A 25,082-nucleotide genomic window follows, 5' to 3' on the forward strand; every position below is an offset into this window, starting at 1 on the left:
AGTAAGAATTATTTGAGAGAGCAAGCTTCATGAATGAGCAAATTACCATCTGCATGCGATCCTTGTAATCATACGAAAACAATTCTTTTTTTGTTTTGATAACCATTCAACGTACGAGGGACTCACAAATTATTAATAGCAATAAAAGGGATTTTTGAGGATTAAAATATCAATATTTTTCTCTTTATTGGATAACATACAATATCTATTAATTTATATAGTAAATCAATAAATACCACATAAAATTACACCTCTCATTCGATAAATAAATAAATAAATAAACCCATCAAAAACCACTAGTATTTTTAATCACTCAATAATAAATAATTTATTACTACCTTATTTTTAATTAAGTCTCTATCCAATCGTCTCTCAACTTAAAATACTCACCATCTATCCAAAAAAAAAAAACTCATTATTATAGTAATTAAATTAGGCTAGGTTGTAGGTTCATTATTATAGTAATTAAATTAGGGTAAATTGTAGGGTGGATAAGTTAACTCATGATATTATTTTATTTAAAAAAAATAAGATAATATATTTTAAAAAATAAAAATAAAAATAATAAGCTTAATTAAAGTTGTTTAGCATTACAGTCAACCATGTTTTTAATTATTTTTATTTTTTAGCTTTTTTTTTAATTGTTTTGATATATTAATATTAAAAAAATAAAAAAATATTTTTTTTATACGTTAACTCCAAACAAAATTTCCTCATCAAATCATATAATTAAACAAGAAAGAATAATAAGAACAATAAAATCCCGAAACCACCCTCGTTCTTCTCCTTATTTACACAGGATTCTCAAATTAGCCCGCATTTTCCTTGTGAACTAAGGAAGGATCTAAAGGTAATTTCGTTTATCGGAATCCTAAACAAACACTATTCCAAAACAGACACCATTTCACTCCCAAAATACTTCTATAAAACAGCACCATTCCCTTTCACCCTCAATCCTCATTTTCACTTTTCATTTCTCTTTTAAAAAAACTAAGTTTAGGGTTTTTTCTCTCTCCAAATTCTTTCCCAATATGTCAGAATCAAAGAAAATCACGCTAAAATCCTCCGACGGCGAGACATTCGTTGTCGAAGAAGCGGTCGCCGTTGAGTCACAGACCATCAAACATATGATTGAAGATGATTGCGCAGAAAATGACATCCCGTTGCCTAATGTGACAAGCAAGATTCTTGCTAAGGTTATCGAGTACTGCAAGAAACATGTGGAAGCTGATGCTGATAAAGATGCGACTATTACTGGAAAGGATGACTTTATGAAGAGTTGGGATGCCGAGTTCATCAAAGTTGACAAAAACACCCTCTTTGACCTCATCTTGGTAAGACTTTCTGTTTCCTTTTTTCAAGATTTTTTTTCTTAACCCTTTGTTTGTGAATATTTATGATTTTGCCATTGTTTGGGTTTCTATTTGTTTTTTATTGGTTAAAGATCGTATCTTTTTGCTTTTTAGGGTTTCATTGTTTAGTTTTGTCAGGGGAGCTGGTTTGCAATATTACTAGAGACTGGTCTTTAGGTTTGTTGTAGTTATATGATGTTGTCATTGTGGTATCTGTTTTTTTATTGGGTCCTTGTGGTATCTGTTTTTTTATTGGGTCCTTGTGGTATCTGTTAGTGCTAAATACGAGTTTGTAAGTTGGAGATTATGGTTTTTTGATGTGGGGGGGGGGGGGGGGGTTCTTTTGTTTTGGGGTTAGGGGTTTTTTTCTGTATTGTTTTTCTGGGGATTGTGCTCCGTTGTGAGAGATTTGTTTTAACTCACTGATTTGTACCCACACTTTGGATTTCTTCTCTTGTCTATTTGCTTCAACTATTATCTTATGATGCTCTTACGCAGGGAAACATGGAAAGATTATACGGATCAAGAAAATGATTTGTAGTTTTTTTTAGTTCTTTTAGATGAACAGTGGAAACAAAGTGAACTGATGCCTTGATCGATAGATAACTGGCGCGTTGTTTGCAACTGTAATGTGGCAATTTTGCCTGTTTTTGGTAGATTGATTTGTTTGTGAAATATGATGGATAGTGAGCTTCTTGTTTGCTTCCTGTTTTATGTTCATGCTTCAACACTTTAGTTTGTGAAATTCTCTGTATTTGATTAACGAACCCAGTGATCCTATTCAGTGCTTCTCATATTGGATGATTATTTGTTAAGCTACTTTATTTTTTATTTTTTGTTCGTGACTTTGTTATTTAGACACTTTATCTGAATTAACATGGCAAAGTTATGTTGATTTCAGGCTGCAAACTATCTGAACATCAAGGATTTGCTAGATCTGACCTGCCAGGCTGCGGCTGACATGATCAAGGGGAAGACTCCAGACGAGATCCGTAAGATATTTAACATCAAGAATGACTTCACTCCAGAAGAAGAAGAGCAGATCCGCAAAGACAACCAGTGGGCATTTAAGTGATACTACAAGCTGTCCTCACAATGTCCATACTATGATAGGAAAGTTGTCCATACAATGATAGGAATCTTGATATAAGAAGATAGGATGCCATGCTTTATTTTTCTCTAGTTGGTAGCAAGGTTGAGGTCATTTTCTGTTTTCACGGACTAGTAGAATTGCTTCGGACTTCCTCTTTCAAGGTTGGTTGCCCCGAACCACTTTTCTTTTCATCACATAATCGGAATTTTATTTTTTTTAATATGGATGCCTATGAATGTCATGCATTTTATCAAAGCCAGCAGTTTCAACTTTCAAGGGCAGGGCTATGAGAACCACAACTTTCGATTTATTCAGAGAACTTTTGAGTATGCCCCCCCACTGGTTCAAATTTTATTTAGTAGGGATACTGATGATCTCATGATCGAAATTACAACAAACAAGTAAATGGTCTTTTGTTCCAACAACAACAATAATAGTAATGAAAAAGAAGAAGAAACTAAAGCATTGCCCTGAAAATATTAAAAAACCTACTAATTAATTAGAAAAGGAGATATAAACAATGTAAGTATCATTATAAAACCTTAAAAAACTATAAAAATATAAGCTAGATAGACCCTTGTCCGTTAATAAGGAGTAGAAATAGTAGGTAGCTCATTGCTAAGACCTAAGTTATGCATGCACTCTCGATAAAAATCAGATTCAGCTTCTGCAGTAGAAAGGCTAGCATTAAGATTAGCTTTCTCTTCCTCCAATCTTTGGCATTTCCTTTCATACTCGTACACAATTTGATTTAATTGCTCGGTTGACGATGTACTTTCAGCACTAATAAGCTTTCTAGACAGAACCTCATTTTCTTGCTCTAACAACAACAATGTATCTGCGAGATCCTTCATCAATTTGCAATTTTTTTCATTGAGCTCCTTCAGCAGCCCGATCTCACGTTGCATTGAGGAAAGAAAAGCTCTACTCGTTTCGCAGCAACGTCCATCTCCTGTTTCCTTCAATTCTTGATCCTTCATCACTTCTTTCTCGATCGTTTCTTTTTGGACATCACCATCATCATCGCTACTATAGCAGTACTCCTCCTCCTCCTCCTCCTCCTCCTCTTCATCACCATCATCATCATCATCATCATCACCAACACTACTACTGCAGTCTTCCTCCTCCTCCTCATCATCACCACCACTACTGCAGTCTTCTTCTTCCTCCTCATCAACATCTTTTTTGTAGCTAACCATTTCATAGTCCTCCTCATCAATCTCATGATGGGCCTCAGGCTCAATAGTTTCAGTGTCTGGGATTTCTTCTATTTCACGATGCTTGGTTTTCTCTTCTGCTGAGTACTCTTCCACGGCTAGAGCTTTCTCTATCTCCTCTTCTTTGTCATCTTTCTGCATAACCAATTTTCTTCTAAGTTAAAAACAGATTAATGAACAAGATAGCATCAAGCATGCTCATCGACAAATGAGCATACGCATATAATCAATCCAAGCCTTATAACAAGATAGAAGTTGATGATTCTCTCGAGCAACATTATTTTGTAAAGATATATGATAACAATGCATGAATACTCAGACCATTTGCATGCATGCTAGACTTAGGGGCTAGGAGCCTAGGCGTCTAGGAGCCATACAGTAATTAATTATGAGAATATGAATTGCTCAATGGTGGGAGTGGCTATCTAAAGCCCTCCAAAATTGATTAACGGGCATGCACAAGATTAATGTAAATATTTTGATTGATACTTAAAGGAGGTGGTATAAATTAGTAGGCATTAATTTAATTAAATCCCATTCTAGATATGGAAAAGGAGAATTATTTTCTCCCTTAACATGTTTATTGGTCATAGTTAATTTCACATAATATTTATTGACTACAAACCCTAGTTACTTCTAAAAGAAAAGAGTTTTTGCATATGTACACAGAAATCTTAATATTGGGCATATCGATGCGCGCAGGAAGCTCAAAAGAACATATATTATTAAAAAGGACTCACTGTAGGGTTACAGCAAAGGATCTGGTTCGCATTCACCCCCAAAGCTTTCACGATTGAATTCGTATTTGATATAACAAATACAGCAGCAGCCACATAACGATAGACTGGAGATCCCAAGAAAAAGTACATTGCCGCTAACCAGATTGCATACCGATCAAAAACAAACAAAGTGTTTGATGGTTCCTGTAAAAAAGAAAGAAAAAACAACAAGAAATTTACCAACTAAAAAAATATATTAAACCACAACGTATATTTTACAATCAAGGTCAATATTGCAAAAAAAAAAAAACATCTTTTTTTGTTTTTTTAGCACTTAATTACATTGGGCTGAGGATTGACAAATAGTCGGTCATAGGCAAGGGATGCATGGTATATATTTGTGAAGGCAAAGAGTCCCAGAGAACAGCGAAGGAATCGTGGGATGCCACCAAAGAAAACAAAGAGAAGAATTGCTGCCCTCTCAATCCAGAACAAAATTATCTCAGCTAGACGTATTTTTTCAATTTTCATGACTTCTCTCTCGTTCGCCATTGTTTGCTTTAGCTCGAGAAAGAAGGGATTTCTCGGGTTTATGGCTTTCCTTACGATAACAATGCATGGGAGTTTTAATGAGAGGCTTCTCTCTCTATATATATATATGTATTGTACAGAGTATTATTTATTTACGAACACAAACTGGTATTCTCACTGCATATTTTATTGAAATCACAAATATAAACTTCTTTGTATATTTCTTTTATTATGAATAAATTAATTAATTAACAAGGTTATATCAGTCATAATTAACGGAAAAAAAAAGTGGAGTGTGAATAAACAATTGATGGCCTGGTAATACGAGAGACCACCACTCAAGTTTCTCCTTTGTTTAGGAAATAGAATTTGATGTAAAAACCAACAAGAAAAAAAAAAGAATTTGAAACAATGATAGTTACGACTCTTGTTTCTTGATGCTTATCTAATTACTATGTCCACGGTTGATGAGTTGTGGTTTACTTGCAATTACTATTATTTATTTTAAAAGTAAAAACTCTTGGGGTTTGAAAATTATAAAAATCTATATTATTTTGTGATTGATTTTTATTAAACAAATAAAAATGATAAGATTCAAACTTGTGACCACTTAGTCATCAAGGCTCTGATACCATATTAAAAAATCATCTCAACCCAATAACTTAAACTATTATGTGAGATTTCAAAATATGATTAATATATGTTTAATTAGACTTGAAACCAGCTAGCTTAAGATTAAATAAATGATCAAATAATAATAATTTTAGTCTATACAGGGAGGGAGAGGGGAGTATCATATATTAATTATAATTTAGCATTCTTCCTATATTTTTTTTCCCTGGATTGAAGCTTTTTTCTTTTGGACTGCATTCTATTAATAAGTTATGTTTGGATCGACTCTCTTTATATATTTCTTATGGCTTTTCGGTATGGCTTTTGAGCCATGAGTCTTCCTTGTCAGCAAATTGCTTCTCTTTAGTTTTTTCTGTGGTTTCTGCAGACTTGTTTTCGTTCTCATGTTCGCTTCTTCAGGGTCTTGATTTGAAATCTTTTGCTCGTGGAAAAACAGAAAAGAAAAGGTTACTGCACGTTATGATGATTTCTGTTTGTCCCAACTGGGTATTTAAATAAAGGTGGCTTTCAATAAATATATCTATCTACCCTAATTAAAACGTCCAGACCATTAACACTAACATATACTGCTTATATAAAAAAAATATAAAAAATAGCAATACCCTGGTTTTTGGTAAATTAGCTCAAGTCTCTAGCGGTCCAATATTTTTTTCTAGTCTAAACTCTAATACCTAGAAGTTTACTATATTACAACTAATCCAATTGAGCTGGAGCAGCTCACTAAAATATAAAACTTTCCCAGTAATGATAATGTGATTTATTTACAAGGCTTGAACTACTCGAGATCTTATTTGAAAGGAACAAGCGTTCGAATCATTTAAACCAACAACCAATAATTGAGCCAATTCCAATATAATTTAAGTTTCAATGCATTTTAACCACTATTGAAAGGCTAATATGCTAAAAAGATCTCTTGGCTTAAAATTATTAGAAAATTAGTTTATATATTTTTAATTTTATTTTTGACATGTTTGATAGCAAGTTTCCGTATATAGAATCTAAAATCATACTTTTATCTTTCAAATTATAAAATTGAATTTTAAATGAAAAATATAAAAAAGAAGAGATTATAAGGCTAGCGGTTTTTTTTAGACAGAAAAGGGTATTTAGACATTTGATTTAAGAAAAAAAAATCAAAATTTTTGGATGAACAATTAAAATAATGGTATTGAAAAAGACAAAAATTTAAACGTTGATACTAAATTTTAAAAAAATATATGAGAAAAACTTTTAACAAAAAACTTTGAATTACAATTTCTTATCATGAGTTTATTATAAATTATTGTTACTCTAACTAATTGAAAGCGATGAATACTAGCATTTTTTTTTATAACATGTAAAAACAAAAATTATTTAAAAACGGTGTCTTAAATTATATCAACTTGCATCAAGGTCCTTCAATTTGCTTAAACCTGGACGATAATATTGGAATTGAAGCGTGTATTATTTGAAACCTTATTACTTTTTAATTAAATTATTTTTCTTAGTAAAGTTAATGAAATCAAGTGATATAATAGAATTTTATTAACAAATTGAAATTGATTAATAATTTAAATTCGGTATGTATCAAGAGAATATATATTATATTTTTTTAAAAATCAAAATCGATATCAAGTTAAAATAAATACTATACAAATTATATATTTTTGGTTAAGCATTTCTAACGAGTATATATAAAATCTTTAACTATTCATGTTCAAACCCAATATCAGCAATACAAGTAAATATAATTATAATAATTACATTGATAATTAACATAAAAATAATAATATTACAAGCATCCAACCATATATAAAATATCGAGCGACTAAATTATCTCATCCTCTTAACAGGGAGACACATGACTTGTTAATTTTTGAATTTTACTATTTTTTCTTACAAGATCCTCGAGCTCTTTTAAATTGATCAATTGAACCCTCCTCTAACACCAAACTTCATCTTTTATTTTTATTTTTTTGAAAAAAACAAAGATGAATCAACGGAACCCTAGCTTGTATATCAAAAAATTCATAATTGTCCCATACGTCAAGAAACCATAGTAAAATATTATTAATTTCTTTACTTCAACTTTAAACAAATGATCAGTTTCTGTTTTTGTTTTGAAAATATTTTTGGTTGGAAAAAATATTAAATTAATATATTTTTATATTTTTTAATATTAAAAAATATAAAAAAAATCAATATATTTCCAAACAAGAACTTATTTAAAAAAACATGTGCACCACAATCTCAATTGCCAAACACACCCTAAAATCCTCTTATTATTATTAGAGCAGAAGCGCAACCCAGCCCACGTATACTCTTCTTTCTTCACCATCCTACCCCCAAAAGCATCATCCATCACACAATTTGTTTTTTTTTTTTTTTAAATCCCTTGTATTACTAAAGTCATCAAATCGAACGGCCAGGATCAACTCACCAACTTTATTTCACGACCTATCAAACGAGCATTTTACAAGTCAATCCGATGCACACAGCGCTTTAAAATTACAGAGATACCCTTGCAACATCGCTTCATTTTCCAGCTCTCATGCCTCCCTTTTCTTCTTCTTCTTTTTGGCTTTATAAATACACATATTACAAAAAAGAAAAACAGGAGTCTCTCTAATTTTTCAAAGACCGTTCATTTTTTTTCTTCAAAAAATTTCATAAACAGAGCTAAGAAAATCCCTTAAAAAAAGAATTTGATACGGATCCTCTTATAATCCTGCGATTATATCGTGTTAATCATCGTTTTTATTGGGCAATTATTAACGACTTTTAGCTATTAAGCTTCTATCACGTGGATTTGAGCTCGATCATTTTGGAGCTGCTTCAGTGTTTTTCCTCTAATCGGTTAGTTTCTGTAACATTAATCTTTTTATTCCATTATTGATGACTATTTGCTGCTTTCGATACTGAGCATGTGATTTTTTAATATTTTGTGAGATTTTGATGTGATATAAAATTATAGGTTTCAATCATTGATTATGTTAATAAATATGCAAGTTTTTTTTTTTTTTTGGGGGGGGGGTTTGATTAGATTGCAGATTTTAGTTTAAGCAATGGGTATCGTTTTTTTTTTATCTCAATCTTGTTACGGGTTATGAAAAAATAGCATTGATTGTGTAGCTTAGTTTCGAATTTCAATGGCAGTCCGTCACTTTTAATTTTACTGTTTAAAGGCTCGATCTTCAGGGTAATTTTTCAATGTATAAAGAAGCTAAACTTTAATTGAACTTAGATGGCTGCCCGTCGAATTTAGTTTTACAGTTTAAGGGTTTGAGATTCAAGGTAATTTTTCAATATGGAAAGAAGCAAAGTTTTGACTGCATTTCAGTGACAGATCGTCGATTTTAATTTATTAGTTTTAAAAGCATCAACTTCTGGGTGCCTCTAAGATTTTTTTGTTTTTGGGGACTTTGTGTTAATGGTAAAGGTTTTGAATTTTTTCCTGTATTCCAATATGTGTTTTCAGATGGAAAGTGCACAAAATGAGAGTAGTTCTGAAGTTAATGGGTCTAGTGATGGGGGTGATAATAAAAACTGCTTGATTCAAAGTGGTTCTATGGCAAATGGGTTGGTTTGCAAGTTGAATGCAGATGTTGAAAATAATGTTAAAAAACCAGATGAGGTTGGTAGGAACTTGAATAATGTGCCGTATGTTTATAGACAAGATATTGTTAGACATAAAAAATGTAACGTGGTCGGAGTAGTAAGTGGAGTTGCTGGTGAGTCAGATTCGGATGGCAGTATTACAGATGATGATGATGATGATGACGACGACATCGAAGATGAGGATGATGCTGATGAGGATGCTGGTGATGAGGGAGGTAACGGTAATGCTAATGGTGATACAATTGAAGAGAGGAACAAAGAAAGTGATGATTACAAGGGTGAAACTCTTCAGACCGATCAGGTTCGGGTAATTTGGATGGGTGATGTTAACCCAATTCAACATGTCAATGATGTAACTGTCATTGATCGAGGATTCTTACATGGGGATTATGTTGCATCTGCTTCGGACCCAACAGGGCAAGTGGGTGTTGTCGTGGATGTTAATATCTCTGTTGATTTGTTAGCTCCTGACGGGTCTGTTATAAAAGATGTGTCATCCAGAGATTTGGTACGTGTGAGGGAGTTTGCTGCTGGTGATTATGTGGTCTTTGGTCCCTGGTTGGGTAGAGTTGATGATGTTTTAGATGATGTGACTGTGTTAATTGATGATGGTTCTGTGTGCAAAGTAAAGGGGGCTGAGCCATTGCATCTAAAACCAATTTCCAAGGGTATCTTTGAGGAAGATGAGCATTTACCATACCACCCAGGCCAGCGTGTGAGGGCTACCTCATCATCAGTTTTTAAAAATTCTCGATGGCTATCAGGCTTGTGGAAAGCTAATAGATTGGAAGGTACTGTTACTAAAGTTACAGCTGGATCAGTATTCATTTATTGGATAGCATCTGCTGGCCATGGACCTGATTCTTCAACTACCCCTGCTGAAGAGCAGAGTCCAAAGAACTTAAAACTGCTGTCTTGTTTTGCACATGCAAGTTGGCAAGTAGGTGACTGGTGTCTTCTCCCATCATCTGTTGCACAATCATCCTCTGTTACTTTAGACAAGGATTTATTGAAGTTGGGAATTCATGATTCAACCAAAAGTGAATTAGGTTCTAGTCAACTGGGCAGCGGATGTGATTCAGAAGGGGTTGCAACCGAGGAATTAGATGATACTAATGGATCGGTGGTTATTGATCCTGCAGCAGCACCAGATGGAAATACAGCTGTTATTGCAAGTAATGAATCTAGCTCTTGTGGCAGTTCAACTTCAGTTTCAAAGGTGCCTGCCCATCGCAAAAAGCTTCGTAAAGTTATACTCAGAAGAGAAAAGAAGCCTCGAAAAAAAGAGGAAGATTTTGAAAGAGCCCTTTTGATTGTCAACACCAGGACAAGGGTCGATGTAGCATGGCAGGATGGAACTATAGAATGTGGACTGATCTCAACAACTTTGATTCCAATTGATAGTCCTGGTGATCATGAATTCATTTCTGAACAGTATGTAGTGGAGAAGGCCTCTGATGATGTTGATAGCTCTTCTGAAGCTAAGCGTGTTGGGGTTGTTAAAAGTGTTAATGCGAAAGAGCGAACAGCTTGTGTGAGATGGTTGAAGCCAGTTGCCAGGGCAGAAGATCCTCGTGAGTTTGACAAGGAGGAAATTGTAAGTGTCTATGAGCTGGAGAGTCATCTGGATTATGATTATTCTTATGGGGATGTAGTCGTTCGATTGTCCCCAGTAACTGTTTCTGATCAAACAACCTCTGATTTGGAGACTGTTGGGGATTCAAAGCAACAAAGTGGACAAAGTGAGGTTATGAATACAAAAAAGTGCTTGGGACGCAAGAAAGGAGAGGATGCATCCAGTAATGAAGTTTCTATAGACTTTTCAGATCTCTCTTGGGTTGGGAATATATCTGGTCTTAGGAATGGTGATATTGAAGTCACATGGGCAGATGGGATGGTTTCAACGGTATGCTTAGCAGTTTTTTTCTTGAAATTTTCCCACTTTCCATTTTAAATTATCAAATCTGGTTAGGGATCAGCTCTTACTATTTTTTATCTTCCTGGCTCAATTACTTTCTCTGATTCCTGCACCTTCTTTTATCCATGAAATTGATCATTGCAAAGAGTTGGTGGCTCCTATCTCCTTATGAATTCTTCTTCATGATATGGGAAAGAAAGATATTCAACACCTAAGTTTCTAAAAGTACATGTATGCATGGAATACAAATTTTTCCATGTAAAATACATGGCTGGTTTGGGATTTGCTCAATATGAGATTTTGGATATCAATTATAATTTGTTTTACCTTTACAACTTAAATTACAAAGCTGTTACATCATCATTATTATGATTTAGAGGACAAGTTGTTGATTTGATGCATTTATTCCTTGGTTTGCTTTTAGGTTGGACCTCAAGCAATATTTGTTGTTGGTCGAGATGATGACGATGATTCAATGGCAGCTGGGAGTGAAGTAAGTGGCGCTGCAGCTAGTTGGGAAACAGTTGATGACGATGAGAGGGACGCTCTTGAGAATACTCGAGAGGTGTGTTTCCATTTGAAACTGTAGCATTGCATTGTTAAACTCAATGGTGACAAAAATGTTAATGGGTAATCAGGGGTAACATATAAGTGGGTCATATGATGGGATCTAGCTCTGTAATATATCCTCGGCAAGGAAATACTTATAAAAAGTAGGTCTTTGAGGTTTGATATGTGATCATTTATGAATTAATCATAATGCCATTCATTGTTTTTTAGATGTCAATGAGAGGCATAGACATTAAAAAGAAATTATGAAGCTTATATAGGTTTTTTATTTCATTATCCTAGTAGTGAACTCACAAAATACTAAACATTAGAAACTAAGAGTGCTGTGAATATAACATGTCACAATGACATGGAATAAGCAGTAACATATAGAATCTAGGCCATATACATAATTTTTATTTGATCTCTAATCTTGCGGTTCTCGGAATTTCTCATTTGCTGTATCAGTACCACACATGATCCATCCATAAACAACTGCCAAATAATTAATGTCATTTGATTAACCATTCTCACATGAATTGCTCGAACATTCCTTAGGAGTTATCTTATTAGATTGGAAATATAGCTGTATTCAGTAACTGATGATAGTATCTGCTGCTCAGGCAGTTGCACTGCAAGATGCAACCAGCATGAACTCAGAAGAAGAAGCGAGCGTGGAGAATTATAATTTGGGAAGGAATACAGCACTTAATTTTCCCTTTTCTGCTCTTGACTTTGTTGCAAGATTGGCCAACGGAATATTCTCTCGAGGTCGGAAAAATGTAGACCCGGATTTTTCAGGCTACAAAGGTGAAAATGAAATGCCTTCTCAGGGAACGAGTTGTATTTCTGAAGAAAAAGAATCCAGTGACAAGTCTAGTTCTGGAAAATCTAATGTCAATGATAATTGTGGTGTGCAAAATACCAATGAAAAAGAAGAGGAAGATGCTTCAGTGGAGGTCCTGATATTGTCAAATGAAGAAGCTTCATGCAATTTAAGCACTGAAATGTCAAATGATATGACATGTTCTGAGGCTCGGATTTATCACTACTTTAAACATTTTGAGACCGCTAAAGATCCTTTGGACCATCATTTTCTTGATTCAAATGGACAGGTATGATGTGCTATTCTGACAATTGTTCCTTCTTAATACATGAGACTTAAATAGGCAGACTTTCATTGGTGTTGAAGTAAACTCTTTCTCTGAGTTGCTTTGATCGACATTAATGGTCTTCAAATGTGTGTAGTAGTTTACAACAGTGCAGTAATTACTTAATTTTTCAAGTTTTTATAATTGTTCATTTTTTGATGTTTCTGATCACCTATCATAATCAAGAAATCTAAATGTTTGAAATGTGCCATGATATCCATGATATTTTCGAATAATTTCTAATGCATCAAACTTGGCAGATCAATAATGGAAGGAAGTGGCTCAAGAAGGTTCAACAAGATTGGAACATCCTCCAGAACAACCTTCCAGGTACGAGTTGTTCAGAGCATGTCAAATTTTATGCCCTGTTGACTAGAATATCTCGCATCTTTCAGTCTCAACATCAAAAAATTTTAACAGATGAGATCTACGTACGGGTTTATGAGGATCGAATGGATCTCTTAAGGGCAGCAATAGTTGGGGCATATGGAACACCTTACCAAGATGGACTATTCTTTTTTGACTTTCACCTTCCACCAGAGTATCCTGATGTCCCTCCTGTGAGATATACTGATCTTACTTGATCTTTGGTTCGAAGGCTACTATTCTGATTTTGTATTGTTTGTTGCAATCCACCTTGAGTTTGACCTGGAAAAAATTGTTCATGACTCTATTTTTTCTGTCTTTTGCGTTGTTGCAGTCAGCACACTATCATTCTGGTGGTTGGCGAATAAATCCAAATTTGTATGAGGAAGGCAAGGTGTGCCTTAGCCTTTTAAATACCTGGACTGGCAGAGGAAATGAAGTCTGGCACTCGTCTTCTAGTATCCTTCAGGTCTTAGTTTCGCTTCAAGGGCTGGTACTAAATTCTAAGCCATACTTTAATGAAGCTGGGTATGACAAGCAGATAGGGACAGCTGAAGGAGAGAAAAATTCGTTGTCATACAATGAGAATACATTCTTGCTGAACTGCAAGACAATGATGTATCTTATGAGAAAACCCCCCAAGGTAATATATTAATCACAAGAATTCCACTTCTTATCACCTTTTTTTTCATGTTTCTTTTATTCTTGTGTTAACAATTAATAATGGTCATTTGGTTACCAAAGATTTGATCAAATGACAATGATTATGAATATGCAAAAGAACTGTTTTATTTCATCCTGTTTCATTTTCTTTCTTTCTTTTTGTAATTTTATTGGATTGGGACGTTTTACGAAACACAGATGATTTGAATGCTTTTAGTTGGCAAATGTTCCATATATTTCTGGGCTTTGACATATTCAAACAGACACCTGTTCAACTTTTTTGAGGCGAATATTAATTTTGTGCATTATGCTGCAACTCTGTATTACTTGTAGAGTATATTCCGCTAATCACAAAAAAAATGTTTCATTATGTCAATACATGTCAGGATTTTGAAGACTTGGTAAAGGAGCATTTCAGGAGGCGCGGTCACTACATTCTCAAAGCCTGCAATGCATATATGCAAGGCAATTTAATCGGGTCTCTCACTCAAGAGGCCTCTGTAAGCAGCAAGGAAAGTTCCAATCTAAGTTCAGTTGGTTTCAAACTGATGTTAGCAAAGATTTTGCCAAAGCTTTACTTGGCATTGAATGAAGTTGGCGCTGATTGTCATGAATTTAAGCATCTGCTACCGTCATAATATTACAACCTGATGAGTCGGTCTTTCAACATCCTGTCAAATCAGCAAGGTCAGGTTTTTTTTCTTTTTTAAAAAAAAAAACTTCCATTCATTCATTGCCATTACTTTCAAATCCCAGATACCTGTAAATGTCAGTTTTTCAGAAACATGAATTTGGGATCGGAAACATTCTGGTGCTTCATTGGGTTTAGGTCCTGATGTTTCTTTAAGTGCTTCCCTTGGTCATAAGATTATTTGATCAGGGAATACAACAGTGAGGGAATGTTTCTTTAATCTTGGAAATTTTGCAGCTAACCTCGTCGACAATTTTCTGGTACTTTGGGATCCAGAAGACAGACAGGATTTTGGATTTACTGTTCAGTTTGCTCGTTTATTGAAATGATGAATCATATATAATTGAAGAAAGAGCCCTCTCTATCACACACACACACGTGTATTAAGCAGACGTTGAATCGATCATGGAATGCCTCAAAATTGGCTTTCTATGGTCTTTAATTCAAGCTTTATTTGCACGTTGTTTCTATCCATTGTGATTGGCAAGGTAAAACCTAATAATTATCACCTGTAAAAAACTCAGGATTTTTTGTTTGTTGAAAGCGCTGCAGCCCTACAACGAAGAAAACTAGATTCTACACAGAAGGGGTAGCAACTCGATCTGTATCAAAGTGCAGCAAAGAAACTGAACCCATAACAGGGTCAGAAATAATAAGAACTCAGGTCATGATTGAAGCCCCAAACCATAGCCTGGGTTTCAAGCGAATCCTACCTGTATCAGGGGCAAGCAATAACCTGAACCGTTCCTGATAAGACTGCCTGCGGCAATTGGATATTAGACATCATTATTTTAATGAGGCCCTTTTGTCTGTCAATTGCTTGAAAGTGTCGATCGTTCACTTAATTTTATCCAATCTAAAACAAAAGCATCACAGTGCTAAAAGAGTAATTGTGAAAGCAAATTTGAAGGTCGAGGCTAGGAGAGAGCTTATAATAGCTGCTGCTCTTTCGTCTAGGGTGCTGTGTTTAGTGAGGCTGACACTAGAAATCTTTTCTTGAACATGACCAAAACAAATTCGAACAAAATTTGTTTTGGACCGCTCAAAATGCTACCAAGCTTCTCCCATTAATGCTATTTTAGCTAGGTTTGATATCTAGCCTTGCTAGCTTCTCCCAAAAAAATGCATGCATTGTTAGAATTGATTTCTTTGCAGTTCCAAATTCAGCTAGTAAAAATTAAGAGATGAGTGAACAAAATGCAATCAACTTTCTCATATTCCTCCATCAAAAACTTTCTCAAGGTCCTCCCATCTGCAAATTTACGTGCATTTATGCTCTTTATTTATTGAGATTTGAGTTTTCAGTCCAGGAAAATCAACAAGGCAAAGCTACAATTGTCAAACTCTGAACGTTGCGGAGGTGCACCAAAACAAATCACTACTTCCTGCTTATGTGCAACATATCAAATCACCAAACATTTTAACAAAGTTAAATAAATCAAAGATTAGGCAAGGAACAATAATCTGGCTCTGATTTGATTATTAACTCAATTTAATTGCACATAAGCAAATGAGAGAACAAAACAGATGAGAAAAGCAATACCATTCCGCAACGCGGGTAAAAACAACTTATGAAAACAGTCTGGCCAAAAGGCATTTTAATGGAGAAAAACCAATGGCAACCAAATAAGAAAAATCCTGAAATTGCACAAAGTTCAGACAGGGTGACTCGGCAATTCCTATCTACAAGATCACGGACATTCAAGCTGACATAAAAAAAAGAGAGGTAAAACTCTCGACTGGGTTTTGAAGTTCCAAGAAGTTTATGTAATAAGCACATTAGAGCATGAGATCGGTACATTCAACATGAACAAGAATGTGGAAAGGTATTAAGCAAGAAAACCAACAAGGTAGTCAGTTGTTCATGTCAATCTTCCATGCTTCTTGTTCTAGCAAGGATTTCCCTAGCAAGTGTTATTACAAACTGAACAAAATATTTCCTGCAAAAAACAAGACTTGCCAAAATCCACATCAAGCTTAAACCAATTCCTCCTTAGCGTTTACAAACAGCCAGAATCAACACAGTTTAACAGTAAGTTTATTATTTGTGGCAACTTTAAAAACACCATTATAAACCAATATCCACCAAAACCCACTTCAAATTTTATCAACTTATCCCAAATTTCCTCTCCTTTTCTATACCGTTCAACATTAACCATTACAAAACGTACTAGATAGAGAAGCAACGAGGTAAAAAAGCCCCTAAAAAAAACAAATCAAGAATCATACACCATTCTTGATAATCCCTCTCCTAGCCAAAAACCTTGCCAGAGGAGGAGTAACGGCAATAGTTATAGGTACCCGTATTGGAAACAAAGCCTTATTACACAGCACAGCCAGAGTCAACGCCCCACCAGTTGACGCAACAAGCTCAGCCGTCCGATTCCTCTTCGTCTTCTTCTCTTCCCCGATCACCACCATTGATCTATCATTATAACCATCGTTCTCGAGAAACCCATCTTGGGATTTCAATTCTTGAAGATCTTGTTGGGTCGGTTCTTGATTAGAGAAACCAGGGAGATGCCACTTGTCGAAGAGAGATTCGACATCCACGTTGTTCTTGATGGCAATGTAAAGACCAGTGATTGAAACTGCTGAGACAGAGAAGTGTACACCTAATGCTACTTTCCCATATTTCTTTAGGAGCTCTCTGAATCTTCCTCCTTTTGCCGCTGCTGCCGCCATTGCTTGTTCTTCTAGCGGTGAGGGTTTTTTGCTTAGGGTTTTTGGACAACCTCTTTGCTCTGCTTGCACTTGCAGTGGCGGAAAAGTAAAATCAATAGTTGAACCGACAGCGTTTTCATAGTTCATGTCATTTGGCTTGAAATGCTGCCACGTGATTTCAATTGAAATGCTGCCACGTGATTTCAATTGAAATGCTGCCACGTGATTTCAATTGAAATGCTGCCACGTGGTCTTGGCTCCAAAACAGGGACCATAAAAAAAAGATTAATTATCAAATTAATTATATTTTGTTAATAAAATTAACGGGGACAATACCGTTTGAGAAGGCTAGGCATGTAAAATAACATGATGGTATTAACGTATCTGATATATATATATATATATATATATATATATATATTCATCCTTGATCATCAAATTTTAAATTTCAGATCAAATTAATTATATTTTGTTAATAAAATTATGTATTGTTCCTAATATAGTTATTAATCTAGCTTGCTTGGTGGATTAATTAAGAAAATTTATAATTTAAAACTCGATTGAGATAAAGTTAAACTTGATATGTTAATTCATTACCTGTCTAAACTTAACTAATTCAACACTATGATTTTTTTTAAAAAAATTAAACAATAAAGTTTTAATAATAAAATAAAAAAAACTTAAATTAAGCCAAGAATTCACATGATAATCCAATAATTTAAATCTTTGTTCAAATCAGATTTTGAGGGTGTTTAGAAAAATATTAGAATATTTTTTAAAGTATTTTTTACCTGTAAATATATTAAAATAATATTTTTTTTATTAAAATATTATTTTTAATATCAGAATATTAAAACTATTAATAAATATAAAAAAAATAATTTTTTAACAACCCAACTGTAGCTTCAAACAAGCAATTTAACATGAAAGCTCATGGTGGTTTAATTAGGTTGCTCAGTTAAGAAATTTAACCAGCCTAAGAAATTCTTCAAAAAGTAAAACATGCCTGCCAGAGCCAGACTATTGCCTGAATTAATTATATCCATGCTTAGCGCATTCAATTAATTTTTGCCCAGCAGCACTCTCCCAATTAATTGGGGAGTGTTCGACACGCCACCACCCACACAATCAACTGGGGTTCTGCCGCGGCCAGCACCCCCCTAATTAACTGGGGGCGCTGGGCACGCCAGCACCCTTCCAAATAATCGGGGGTGCTAGGAATCATTTAAATGCTAGTTAGCGATTAGAGTTTAAGATTAAAAAATTTATTTTATCTATGATTTTAGATTTAAGTTTTGTAGTTGCTCATATAATAATCACTAGAATTTTATATGGTCGTTAACTTCAAGACTTGTGAGATTAGTCGAGATGTGTGCAAGCTGATCTGGACACCCACATTAAACAAAAAAAAATTAGGGTGCTGGGAATGTGCTTTAAGCCCAATATTATTTTTTTTATCTCATGTATATTTTTAAATATTTTATATTCATTTGATATATATTATTTTAAATAAAATATAATTTAAAATATCATAAAAATACAATAACACTCAAGTTCTTCCTCTCCGTAAATGAACATAATGTTGGAATATTGTCAATTATGTGGGTGCCATTGTCAAAGAAGATGGCTGCAATGGTGGGTTGTTGGTGGCAGCCAACAACCATTGTCTAATGTCAAAGTTTGGTAAGTTTGGCAGCCACCATTGTTGACAAAAGAGCAAGAGGGGCTGCCATGGATGCCTATAAATAGAGGCATACATTAGAGAGCAAAATGAGAGAGTAAAGAGAAGGAAAGTAGAGCTAAAGATGTGAGAGATGTAGGAGAGAGTGGGCTGCCAAGGCAGCCAGCAGTAGCTGCCATTGCAGCACTGAAAAGAGAGAAATAGAGTGAGGTTGAGAGTTGCCAAAGAGGGGATGATTCCTCCTCCTCTATTGTTGTAAATCTTGTTCTCTCCCTATATAATGCAATGGCTTCTCCCGTGGATGTAGGCTATTTGCCGAACCACGTTAAATATTATGTCAGTGTGCTTAGCCTCCAATGGGCAAATATCAGAACATCACCGGTCGGGATTCCCTACAATTGGTATGAGAGCATATGGTTTGAAGTGGTGTTTGATTTTTGCTCAAAATGAAAGTTGTCAAAATTGTGTTTTGACCATACCACCGTGTAGAGGAGGAAGAGACGAAGCCACTGGTGAAAATCGGACGTCGGAAACTTACGCCACGCGTCTTCTTCGCCCGGATGGGTTGACCCGACCCGAATACCAGTTGACCCGACCCATGTGACTGACCCGGATAAAGATGATGTCAGCATGCACAGTAGACATGCCAGGGATGATGTCATCCTGATGTAATTGTGACATCAGCATGTACAGTAGCATGCCAGCGCCCAGTCATCAGCCACGTCAGCACAGTGGGACCATCTGCCACGTCATCAGCCGCGAGCCGAGCTGAGTTGAGCTTAGCCAAATGAAGCCGAGCCGAGTTGGAGCCGAGCGGCGAGCCGAGGGATAGGATCCAGCGTAGCTGATCCTATGTGCAACTGGATCTGAGATTGAATCTGAGTCGTTCATCAGGCCAGAATTGTTTTGATCAAATCTTAGCCGTCTGAAATGCGATTTGGACGATTTCAGACTTGTTTCCAGCTAATTTGATCGTTCCGGATACAATTGTACGGTCCGATCGTTGAGATTTGAGACCGAAAATGGCAGTGGTGAATTATTGAAAGAGATTGCCCGATGAAGAGGCATCTGTAGGTCATCATGGTGGTCGATGGAGATGAAGAAGGAGAAAGTACACATGTTTGCCCAATTACATGTGCTGAACTGCTAAGTGCGGAGAAATTTTAATTGCCTTGAAGGAAGGCAAAATTGGGATACTCTGGACACCCGATCATGTGGACGATTTGAGGTGGAGAGTGGAAATTGATGAAGACCAATCTTGACGAATCTAAGAACTGGTAGTCTCGCCAGATGTTGAGAAATCAGGTATAAAACCGGGATACCCCAGATCACTTGTAAAGGAAAGCCGCAACAAAGCTAGCAAATGGTTGTATATACGAAAAGGCAGTACGGTGGATAGATACGTTCTAAGAAGTTCTGTCTAGGAGATTGGGTTTTAAGTGGGACCAGTGTGACCCCTCCAAATCTTTCCTGGGAACTTGCTTAGTTGAAGGATCATCCACACAGTACTATTTTTGTATATGTAACAGTTTGTAATGAAACTGTTGAAGACTAGCAAGATGACGGCACAAAGGAACAGTTGGGTTCCGTATGTTCAAGGATCTGATAGAGTGGTGATTTCTCCAAAGAAGTTAGATTCGGTGACTGTAATTTCTCGAATGGAGAATTAATGAAGACCTTGATAATGGAAGAGAAATACAACAAGGGATAAAGATTGACACTCTATTTTGACTTGGATAAATGTTGTGACAGGATGAGCTGCTGTCAAACATAAAAGCAAAGAATAGGGAGAAATCTGGAGAACCGAAATTGCACGAGAGCACACGCAGATTATGCAGGAGTACCCGAAGGATCCAACGAGGTACTATAATGAGACAACAGATGCAAGGAGAAGAAGAGTTCCCAGATGAAGCTTAGAGCAGAGACTGTGTGAAAAAGTTGTACAACAGGAAGTCTTTTGTGCTCTTGATAAAGGCAACAAGCGAGGACCTTTCCAATGCATGCAAGGATGGAAAGATGAGCTGTTGCAAAAGCACCAAATGAAGGGGGTGCGACCGCTTATGATGAAAGGCGAAGACACCAAAGAGAGTTGGTGTAGGTGGAGCTATCAAACAGAGAGGCACAGAAGCTCCAAACATAGAAAATGAGATGGAGGATTGTGAAGAGTGCACCACAACTCTCTCTTTCTATGTGAACAGTGCAGTGATCTCTCCCAAGTCCACATGGTGGTAGAGAATCTTAGAGTCACTGGAGACATCCCCGATGAAGGAGGATGTGACAGCTTCATGACAGATGGAGACACCTCAGGCAAGAAGGTGTGTGGGCCATGAAACGAGCCCAAGTACAGACCGCCACATGACGATGAGCGGAGACACCTCAGGCAGAAGGTGTGTGGGCCATGAAACTAGCCCAAGTTCAGACCGTCTCATGACGACAGGAGGAGACACCTCGGATGGAAGGTGTGAGGACCATGATATGAGTCCAAGTTCAGACCGTCTCATGACGACAGGCAGAGACACCTCAGGAGAAGGTGTGAGGGCCATGATAGGAGCCCAATTACAGAATGCCCCAGAGCCAATGTGATGGCTGGTATAAGTGGACAAGTGTATAGCCAATGAAGAGGCTATGATGAGTATGGAGACAAATGCAGGATTAACTTTCATGGATATTGCCCCCATGCTAAAGATCAATGAGCTAGAAGACATTTGCCTTGGACAATAAGTGGGTGACTTGTGGAGCATTAAGACGCGACTGCTATGAAGAAGCAGAGGGCATGCGCAGGTTCCGGGAACAAGTTGACTCTTGTCAAGGTGGTGAGCTCAGTAATGACATTGTAATACTCAGAGTATGAAGATAGAGATGGATCAACCTTTAATGGGTTGTCCCCATGGTTAAAGGTGAAGAGCTACCTGGACTCTTGAGACTAAGAGCTGGAGACTCACGGAGAAGTAAGGTGTGGTTCCTAGGGAGGAACAGAGGGCAGACGCAACTCCGGGATGAGTAGACTCTTGGAAGAGTGGTGAGCTCGAGATCACATTAAAATACTCAATGACTGTCGCACTTGGAAATATCCGTTTGAGGGGGTGTTGTAAGCCTTGGTGTAAGGCTTGATAAATCATTCCAGGCCAAGCATGGTTGATATCCTTGAAGGGGGATGTTGTTCCAGAAACAAGCGTTAAACACTCTTCAGATGAGATATGACAAACCATCTGATTGAAGTGATCCTTTGGAGTGAGCAAAGGGGTGCTTGGATGACTCTGGTGATTGAAAGGTTTGGCAAGTACCTGGAAACTTAGCCAAAGACGCTCTCGGAATGGTAAGCTTAGAAGAGTTGCAAGATGCAAGCATGTGCTGAAGAAGCAAGAGAACAATTGCCCACATAAATGGCAAAGGGGGTGATTGTTGGAATATTGTCAATTATGTGGGTGCCATTGTCAAAGAAGATGGCTGCAATGGTGGGTTGTTGGTGGCAGCCAACAACCATTGTCTAATGTCAAAGTTTGGTAAGTTTGGCAGCCACCATTGTTGACAAAAGAGCAAGAGGGGCTGCCAAGGAGAAGGAAAGTAGAGCTAAAGATGTGAGAGATATAGGAGAGAGTAGGCTGCCAAGGCAGCCAGCAGTAGCTGCCATTGCAGCACTGAAAAGAGAGAAATAGAGTGAGGTTGAGAGTTGCCAAAGAGGGGATGATTCCTCCTCCTCTATTGTTGTAAATCTTGTTCTCTCCCTATATAATGCAATGGCTTCTCCCGTGGATGTAGGCGATTTGCCGAACCACGTTAAATATTATGTCAGTGTGCTTAGCCTCCAATGGGCAAATATCAGAACATCACCGGTCGGAATTCCCTACACATAACTCATAAGATATATATATATATATATATATATATATATATATATATATATATATATATATATATATATAAAGACACACACTTTATAAATCCATCCAATTATAGATTCATAACTTTTTTATTCTTAACACTTTTTTAATCATGATAGTATAAAAGTTTTCTAAAATGTTATTGTAAGTTCTTTTTATTTATTAAAAAAAACCTTTAACATATATTTGATCACTTTAGTTTATCCAGCACCAGCAACTAGAAGCTATCAACGTATCAAATAACCAAACATTTTAACAAAGTAAAATAAATTAAATTATTTAAAATAAAAAATTAACCCGATTATCTAATATACCATTCTAATTATTACCAAGTGTTTTGGATCTTGGAATTCGTCAGGCTTCTGCTATGATGTCGCTGGGCGGTACCTTGGACTTGAGGCCGAGCCTGTCAATGGTCCAATAGATAGTGGGTGTGCATAATTATCTTAGCAAGTGAATTAACAATTAATCAAATCCATCATGGAAAATGCTTGCGGTCTATACTTTCGTACGTTTCAAGGCTTTTATATATATGTATGTATATATATATATATATGTATGTATGTATCTTTTGATCCAAGCTTCGTTCACATCAATTTCTTGGACATTAACATTTATTAAATCCATCAACAACCGCACATTTCCATGGCCAATTATCACACCGATCGTATCGACGGACAGACAGATAGACGTACGGACGGACGGACGGACGTCTCCAACAAAAAAAAAAAAAAAACTTTTATTTTAAGAGGTCCAGGTACATAGTAGTGATCAACCCTAACAAGAAAATGGACCCAGTCAATAAAATATACTATAGACATAGACGAATGAACATATATTAATTAATAACACTCAACTACATGTTACTAGAAGGATAGCTATTATTAAACCAGATTTGACGGAATATTTAGGTTAGGGGTTAGGCAGTTTATCAAGATCAATAATTTTTTTAATAAAATAGTCAAAACAATTATATTTTAATAAAATAAAAAAAGTCAAATCAATAAACTTCAGGTTGTTTTTTTTTTAATCACCGTGTTTAAACTGAAAAAAAATCGGTAGAATCTTAAATCAACTCTAGAGTAGTACTGGACGGTATTTAATTAATAGCTATAATTTTTATAAGCCAGAGAGCTCCCTTTTCTTTCAGGTGTTAAATTAGCTTCTTCTTTTTTAATTTAGAATTATAGTATTGAACATGACGAAGAAGCGTGCAACCAACGAAAAGGTCTTTATTTCTAAAGAAGACGCCATGATTTTATAGGTCCACTTTGCAAATGGTCCTCTCTTTATATATATATATATATATATATATTCAACAAGCATATATGGTCAATTTCAGCAACCATATAAACGGAAGAAGATAAATAATGAGCAATTAGCTGTCCTGTGCTGTAACTGGAAGAAAAAACCGAAGAAGGGTTCCAGCTAGAAAGTCATGATACAAAGGTTACAAGACACAGTCAACCAGCTCAATATCTTGATTTTTTGTTTTCCATTGTTCTTCTCAACCTTGCAAGCATGGGAGAGGCCAGGATCTTCCTAATGATCTTGATTATGGTGTTCTTGAAAGGTGCTGTATCTGAAGTTCATACAGTTGGCGATGAGTTAGAATGGAATACGGGGGCTAACTTTGGTTCTTGGTCACAGAAATATAATTTTAGCGTTGGCGATACTCTCGGTATGTAGTCCTCGTTCTCGTTCTGAATTTCCTTGCTTTCTATAGTTAACTCGAGAGCATTTAATTCACCGGCCATAAAAATTTTCAATGGAGCCGGCCGGTGATTAAGTGGTTATATAATTCCATTTCCAAGACTGTTTCAAATTAAGTTTTAATTTTATATATATTCCTTTGTGAAATGGAACTCAAATTTTGGTGCTTTGGTGTAGTTTTTAAGTATGTGAAGGGACAGCACAACGTGTATGAAGTGATTGAGGCTACATATCGATCATGCAATGGAAGCACTGGGGTTTTAGCGACATATGAGAGTGGGAATGATCAAATTGAACTCAATAAAGCAAAGAAATATTGGTTCATTTGCAATTTTGATGGGCATTGCCTTGGAGGCATGAGGTTTTTCATCGATGTTAAAGAAGCTAATTCCACAAATATTAGGCCAACCACACCACAAAGTGAACCAATTCCACCACCACCACCAGCCAACTCCTGTGCTGCCATTTACGTCTTTGATGGATGGAGTTTTTGGGTTTCTCTTGTTGCTTTTGGAGTTTTACTCCAATTGTAAGACTAGTGGAAATTGTAATGCATAATTTTTTTTATGGTAAACGATTTTTTTATGATAAATTAAATGATTTTTTTTTATGGTAAACGAATTAAATTAAAGATCCATCCCTTCTCCTTTGTTTTGATTTTCT

General features: G+C 35.9%; 4 protein-coding genes across 4 annotated transcripts; 3 read left to right on the forward strand and 1 right to left on the reverse strand.

The window, feature by feature from the left end:
- Positions 1-954: 954 nt before the first annotated feature.
- On the forward strand, positions 955-2,665 carry LOC133679230 (SKP1-like protein 1A). Its single transcript, XM_062101767.1, has 2 exons — positions 955-1,334; positions 2,254-2,665. Exons 1-2 carry the CDS (start codon positions 1,032-1,034, stop codon positions 2,425-2,427), a joined length of 477 nt encoding a protein of 158 aa, XP_061957751.1. The 5' UTR covers positions 955-1,031; the 3' UTR covers positions 2,428-2,665.
- A 5,434-nt stretch (positions 2,666-8,099) lies between these two features.
- On the forward strand, positions 8,100-14,832 carry LOC133679948 (probable ubiquitin-conjugating enzyme E2 23). Its single transcript, XM_062102689.1, has 8 exons — positions 8,100-8,380; positions 9,003-11,048; positions 11,485-11,625; positions 12,233-12,724; positions 13,021-13,090; positions 13,181-13,320; positions 13,461-13,769; positions 14,176-14,832. Exons 2-8 carry the CDS (start codon positions 9,003-9,005, stop codon positions 14,425-14,427), a joined length of 3,450 nt encoding a protein of 1,149 aa, XP_061958673.1. The 5' UTR covers positions 8,100-8,380; the 3' UTR covers positions 14,428-14,832.
- Positions 14,833-16,498: 1,666 nt separating this feature from the next.
- LOC133679692 (uncharacterized) lies at positions 16,499-17,260 on the reverse strand. The gene has a single exon (XM_062102365.1). It carries the CDS (start codon positions 17,163-17,165, stop codon positions 16,704-16,706), a length of 462 nt encoding a protein of 153 aa, XP_061958349.1. The 5' UTR covers positions 17,166-17,260; the 3' UTR covers positions 16,499-16,703.
- A 6,800-nt stretch (positions 17,261-24,060) lies between these two features.
- LOC133679090 (basic blue protein-like) lies at positions 24,061-25,050 on the forward strand. Its single transcript, XM_062101596.1, has 2 exons — positions 24,061-24,387; positions 24,597-25,050. Exons 1-2 carry the CDS (start codon positions 24,228-24,230, stop codon positions 24,950-24,952), a joined length of 516 nt encoding a protein of 171 aa, XP_061957580.1. The 5' UTR covers positions 24,061-24,227; the 3' UTR covers positions 24,953-25,050.
- Positions 25,051-25,082: the final 32 nt, after the last annotated feature.

The sequence above is a fragment of the Populus nigra genome, chromosome 19 (assembly GCF_951802175.1).
Source record: "Populus nigra chromosome 19, ddPopNigr1.1, whole genome shotgun sequence".
Classification (NCBI taxonomy): domain Eukaryota; kingdom Viridiplantae; phylum Streptophyta; class Magnoliopsida; order Malpighiales; family Salicaceae; genus Populus; species Populus nigra.

Bases quoted from the DNA above. Each gene is read 5' to 3' on its own strand.
- LOC133679692 (XM_062102365.1), bottom strand. From the start codon at position 17,165: ATGGCGGCAGCAGCGGCAAAAGGAGGAAGATTCAGAGAGCTCCTAAAG.
- LOC133679090 (XM_062101596.1), top strand. From the start codon at position 24,228: ATGGGAGAGGCCAGGATCTTCCTAATGATCTTGATTATGGTGTTCTTG. The intron at 24,388-24,596 runs GTATGTAGTCCT...GCTTTGGTGTAG, and splicing joins TAGCGTTGGCGATACTCTCG to TTTTTAAGTATGTGAAGGGA.
- LOC133679230 (XM_062101767.1), top strand. From the start codon at position 1,032: ATGTCAGAATCAAAGAAAATCACGCTAAAATCCTCCGACGGCGAGACA. The intron at 1,335-2,253 runs GTAAGACTTTCT...TGTTGATTTCAG, and splicing joins CCCTCTTTGACCTCATCTTG to GCTGCAAACTATCTGAACAT.
- LOC133679948 (XM_062102689.1), top strand. From the start codon at position 9,003: ATGGAAAGTGCACAAAATGAGAGTAGTTCTGAAGTTAATGGGTCTAGT. The intron at 12,725-13,020 runs GTATGATGTGCT...CAAACTTGGCAG, and splicing joins TTCTTGATTCAAATGGACAG to ATCAATAATGGAAGGAAGTG. The intron at 13,091-13,180 runs GTACGAGTTGTT...AAATTTTAACAG, and splicing joins CCTCCAGAACAACCTTCCAG to ATGAGATCTACGTACGGGTT.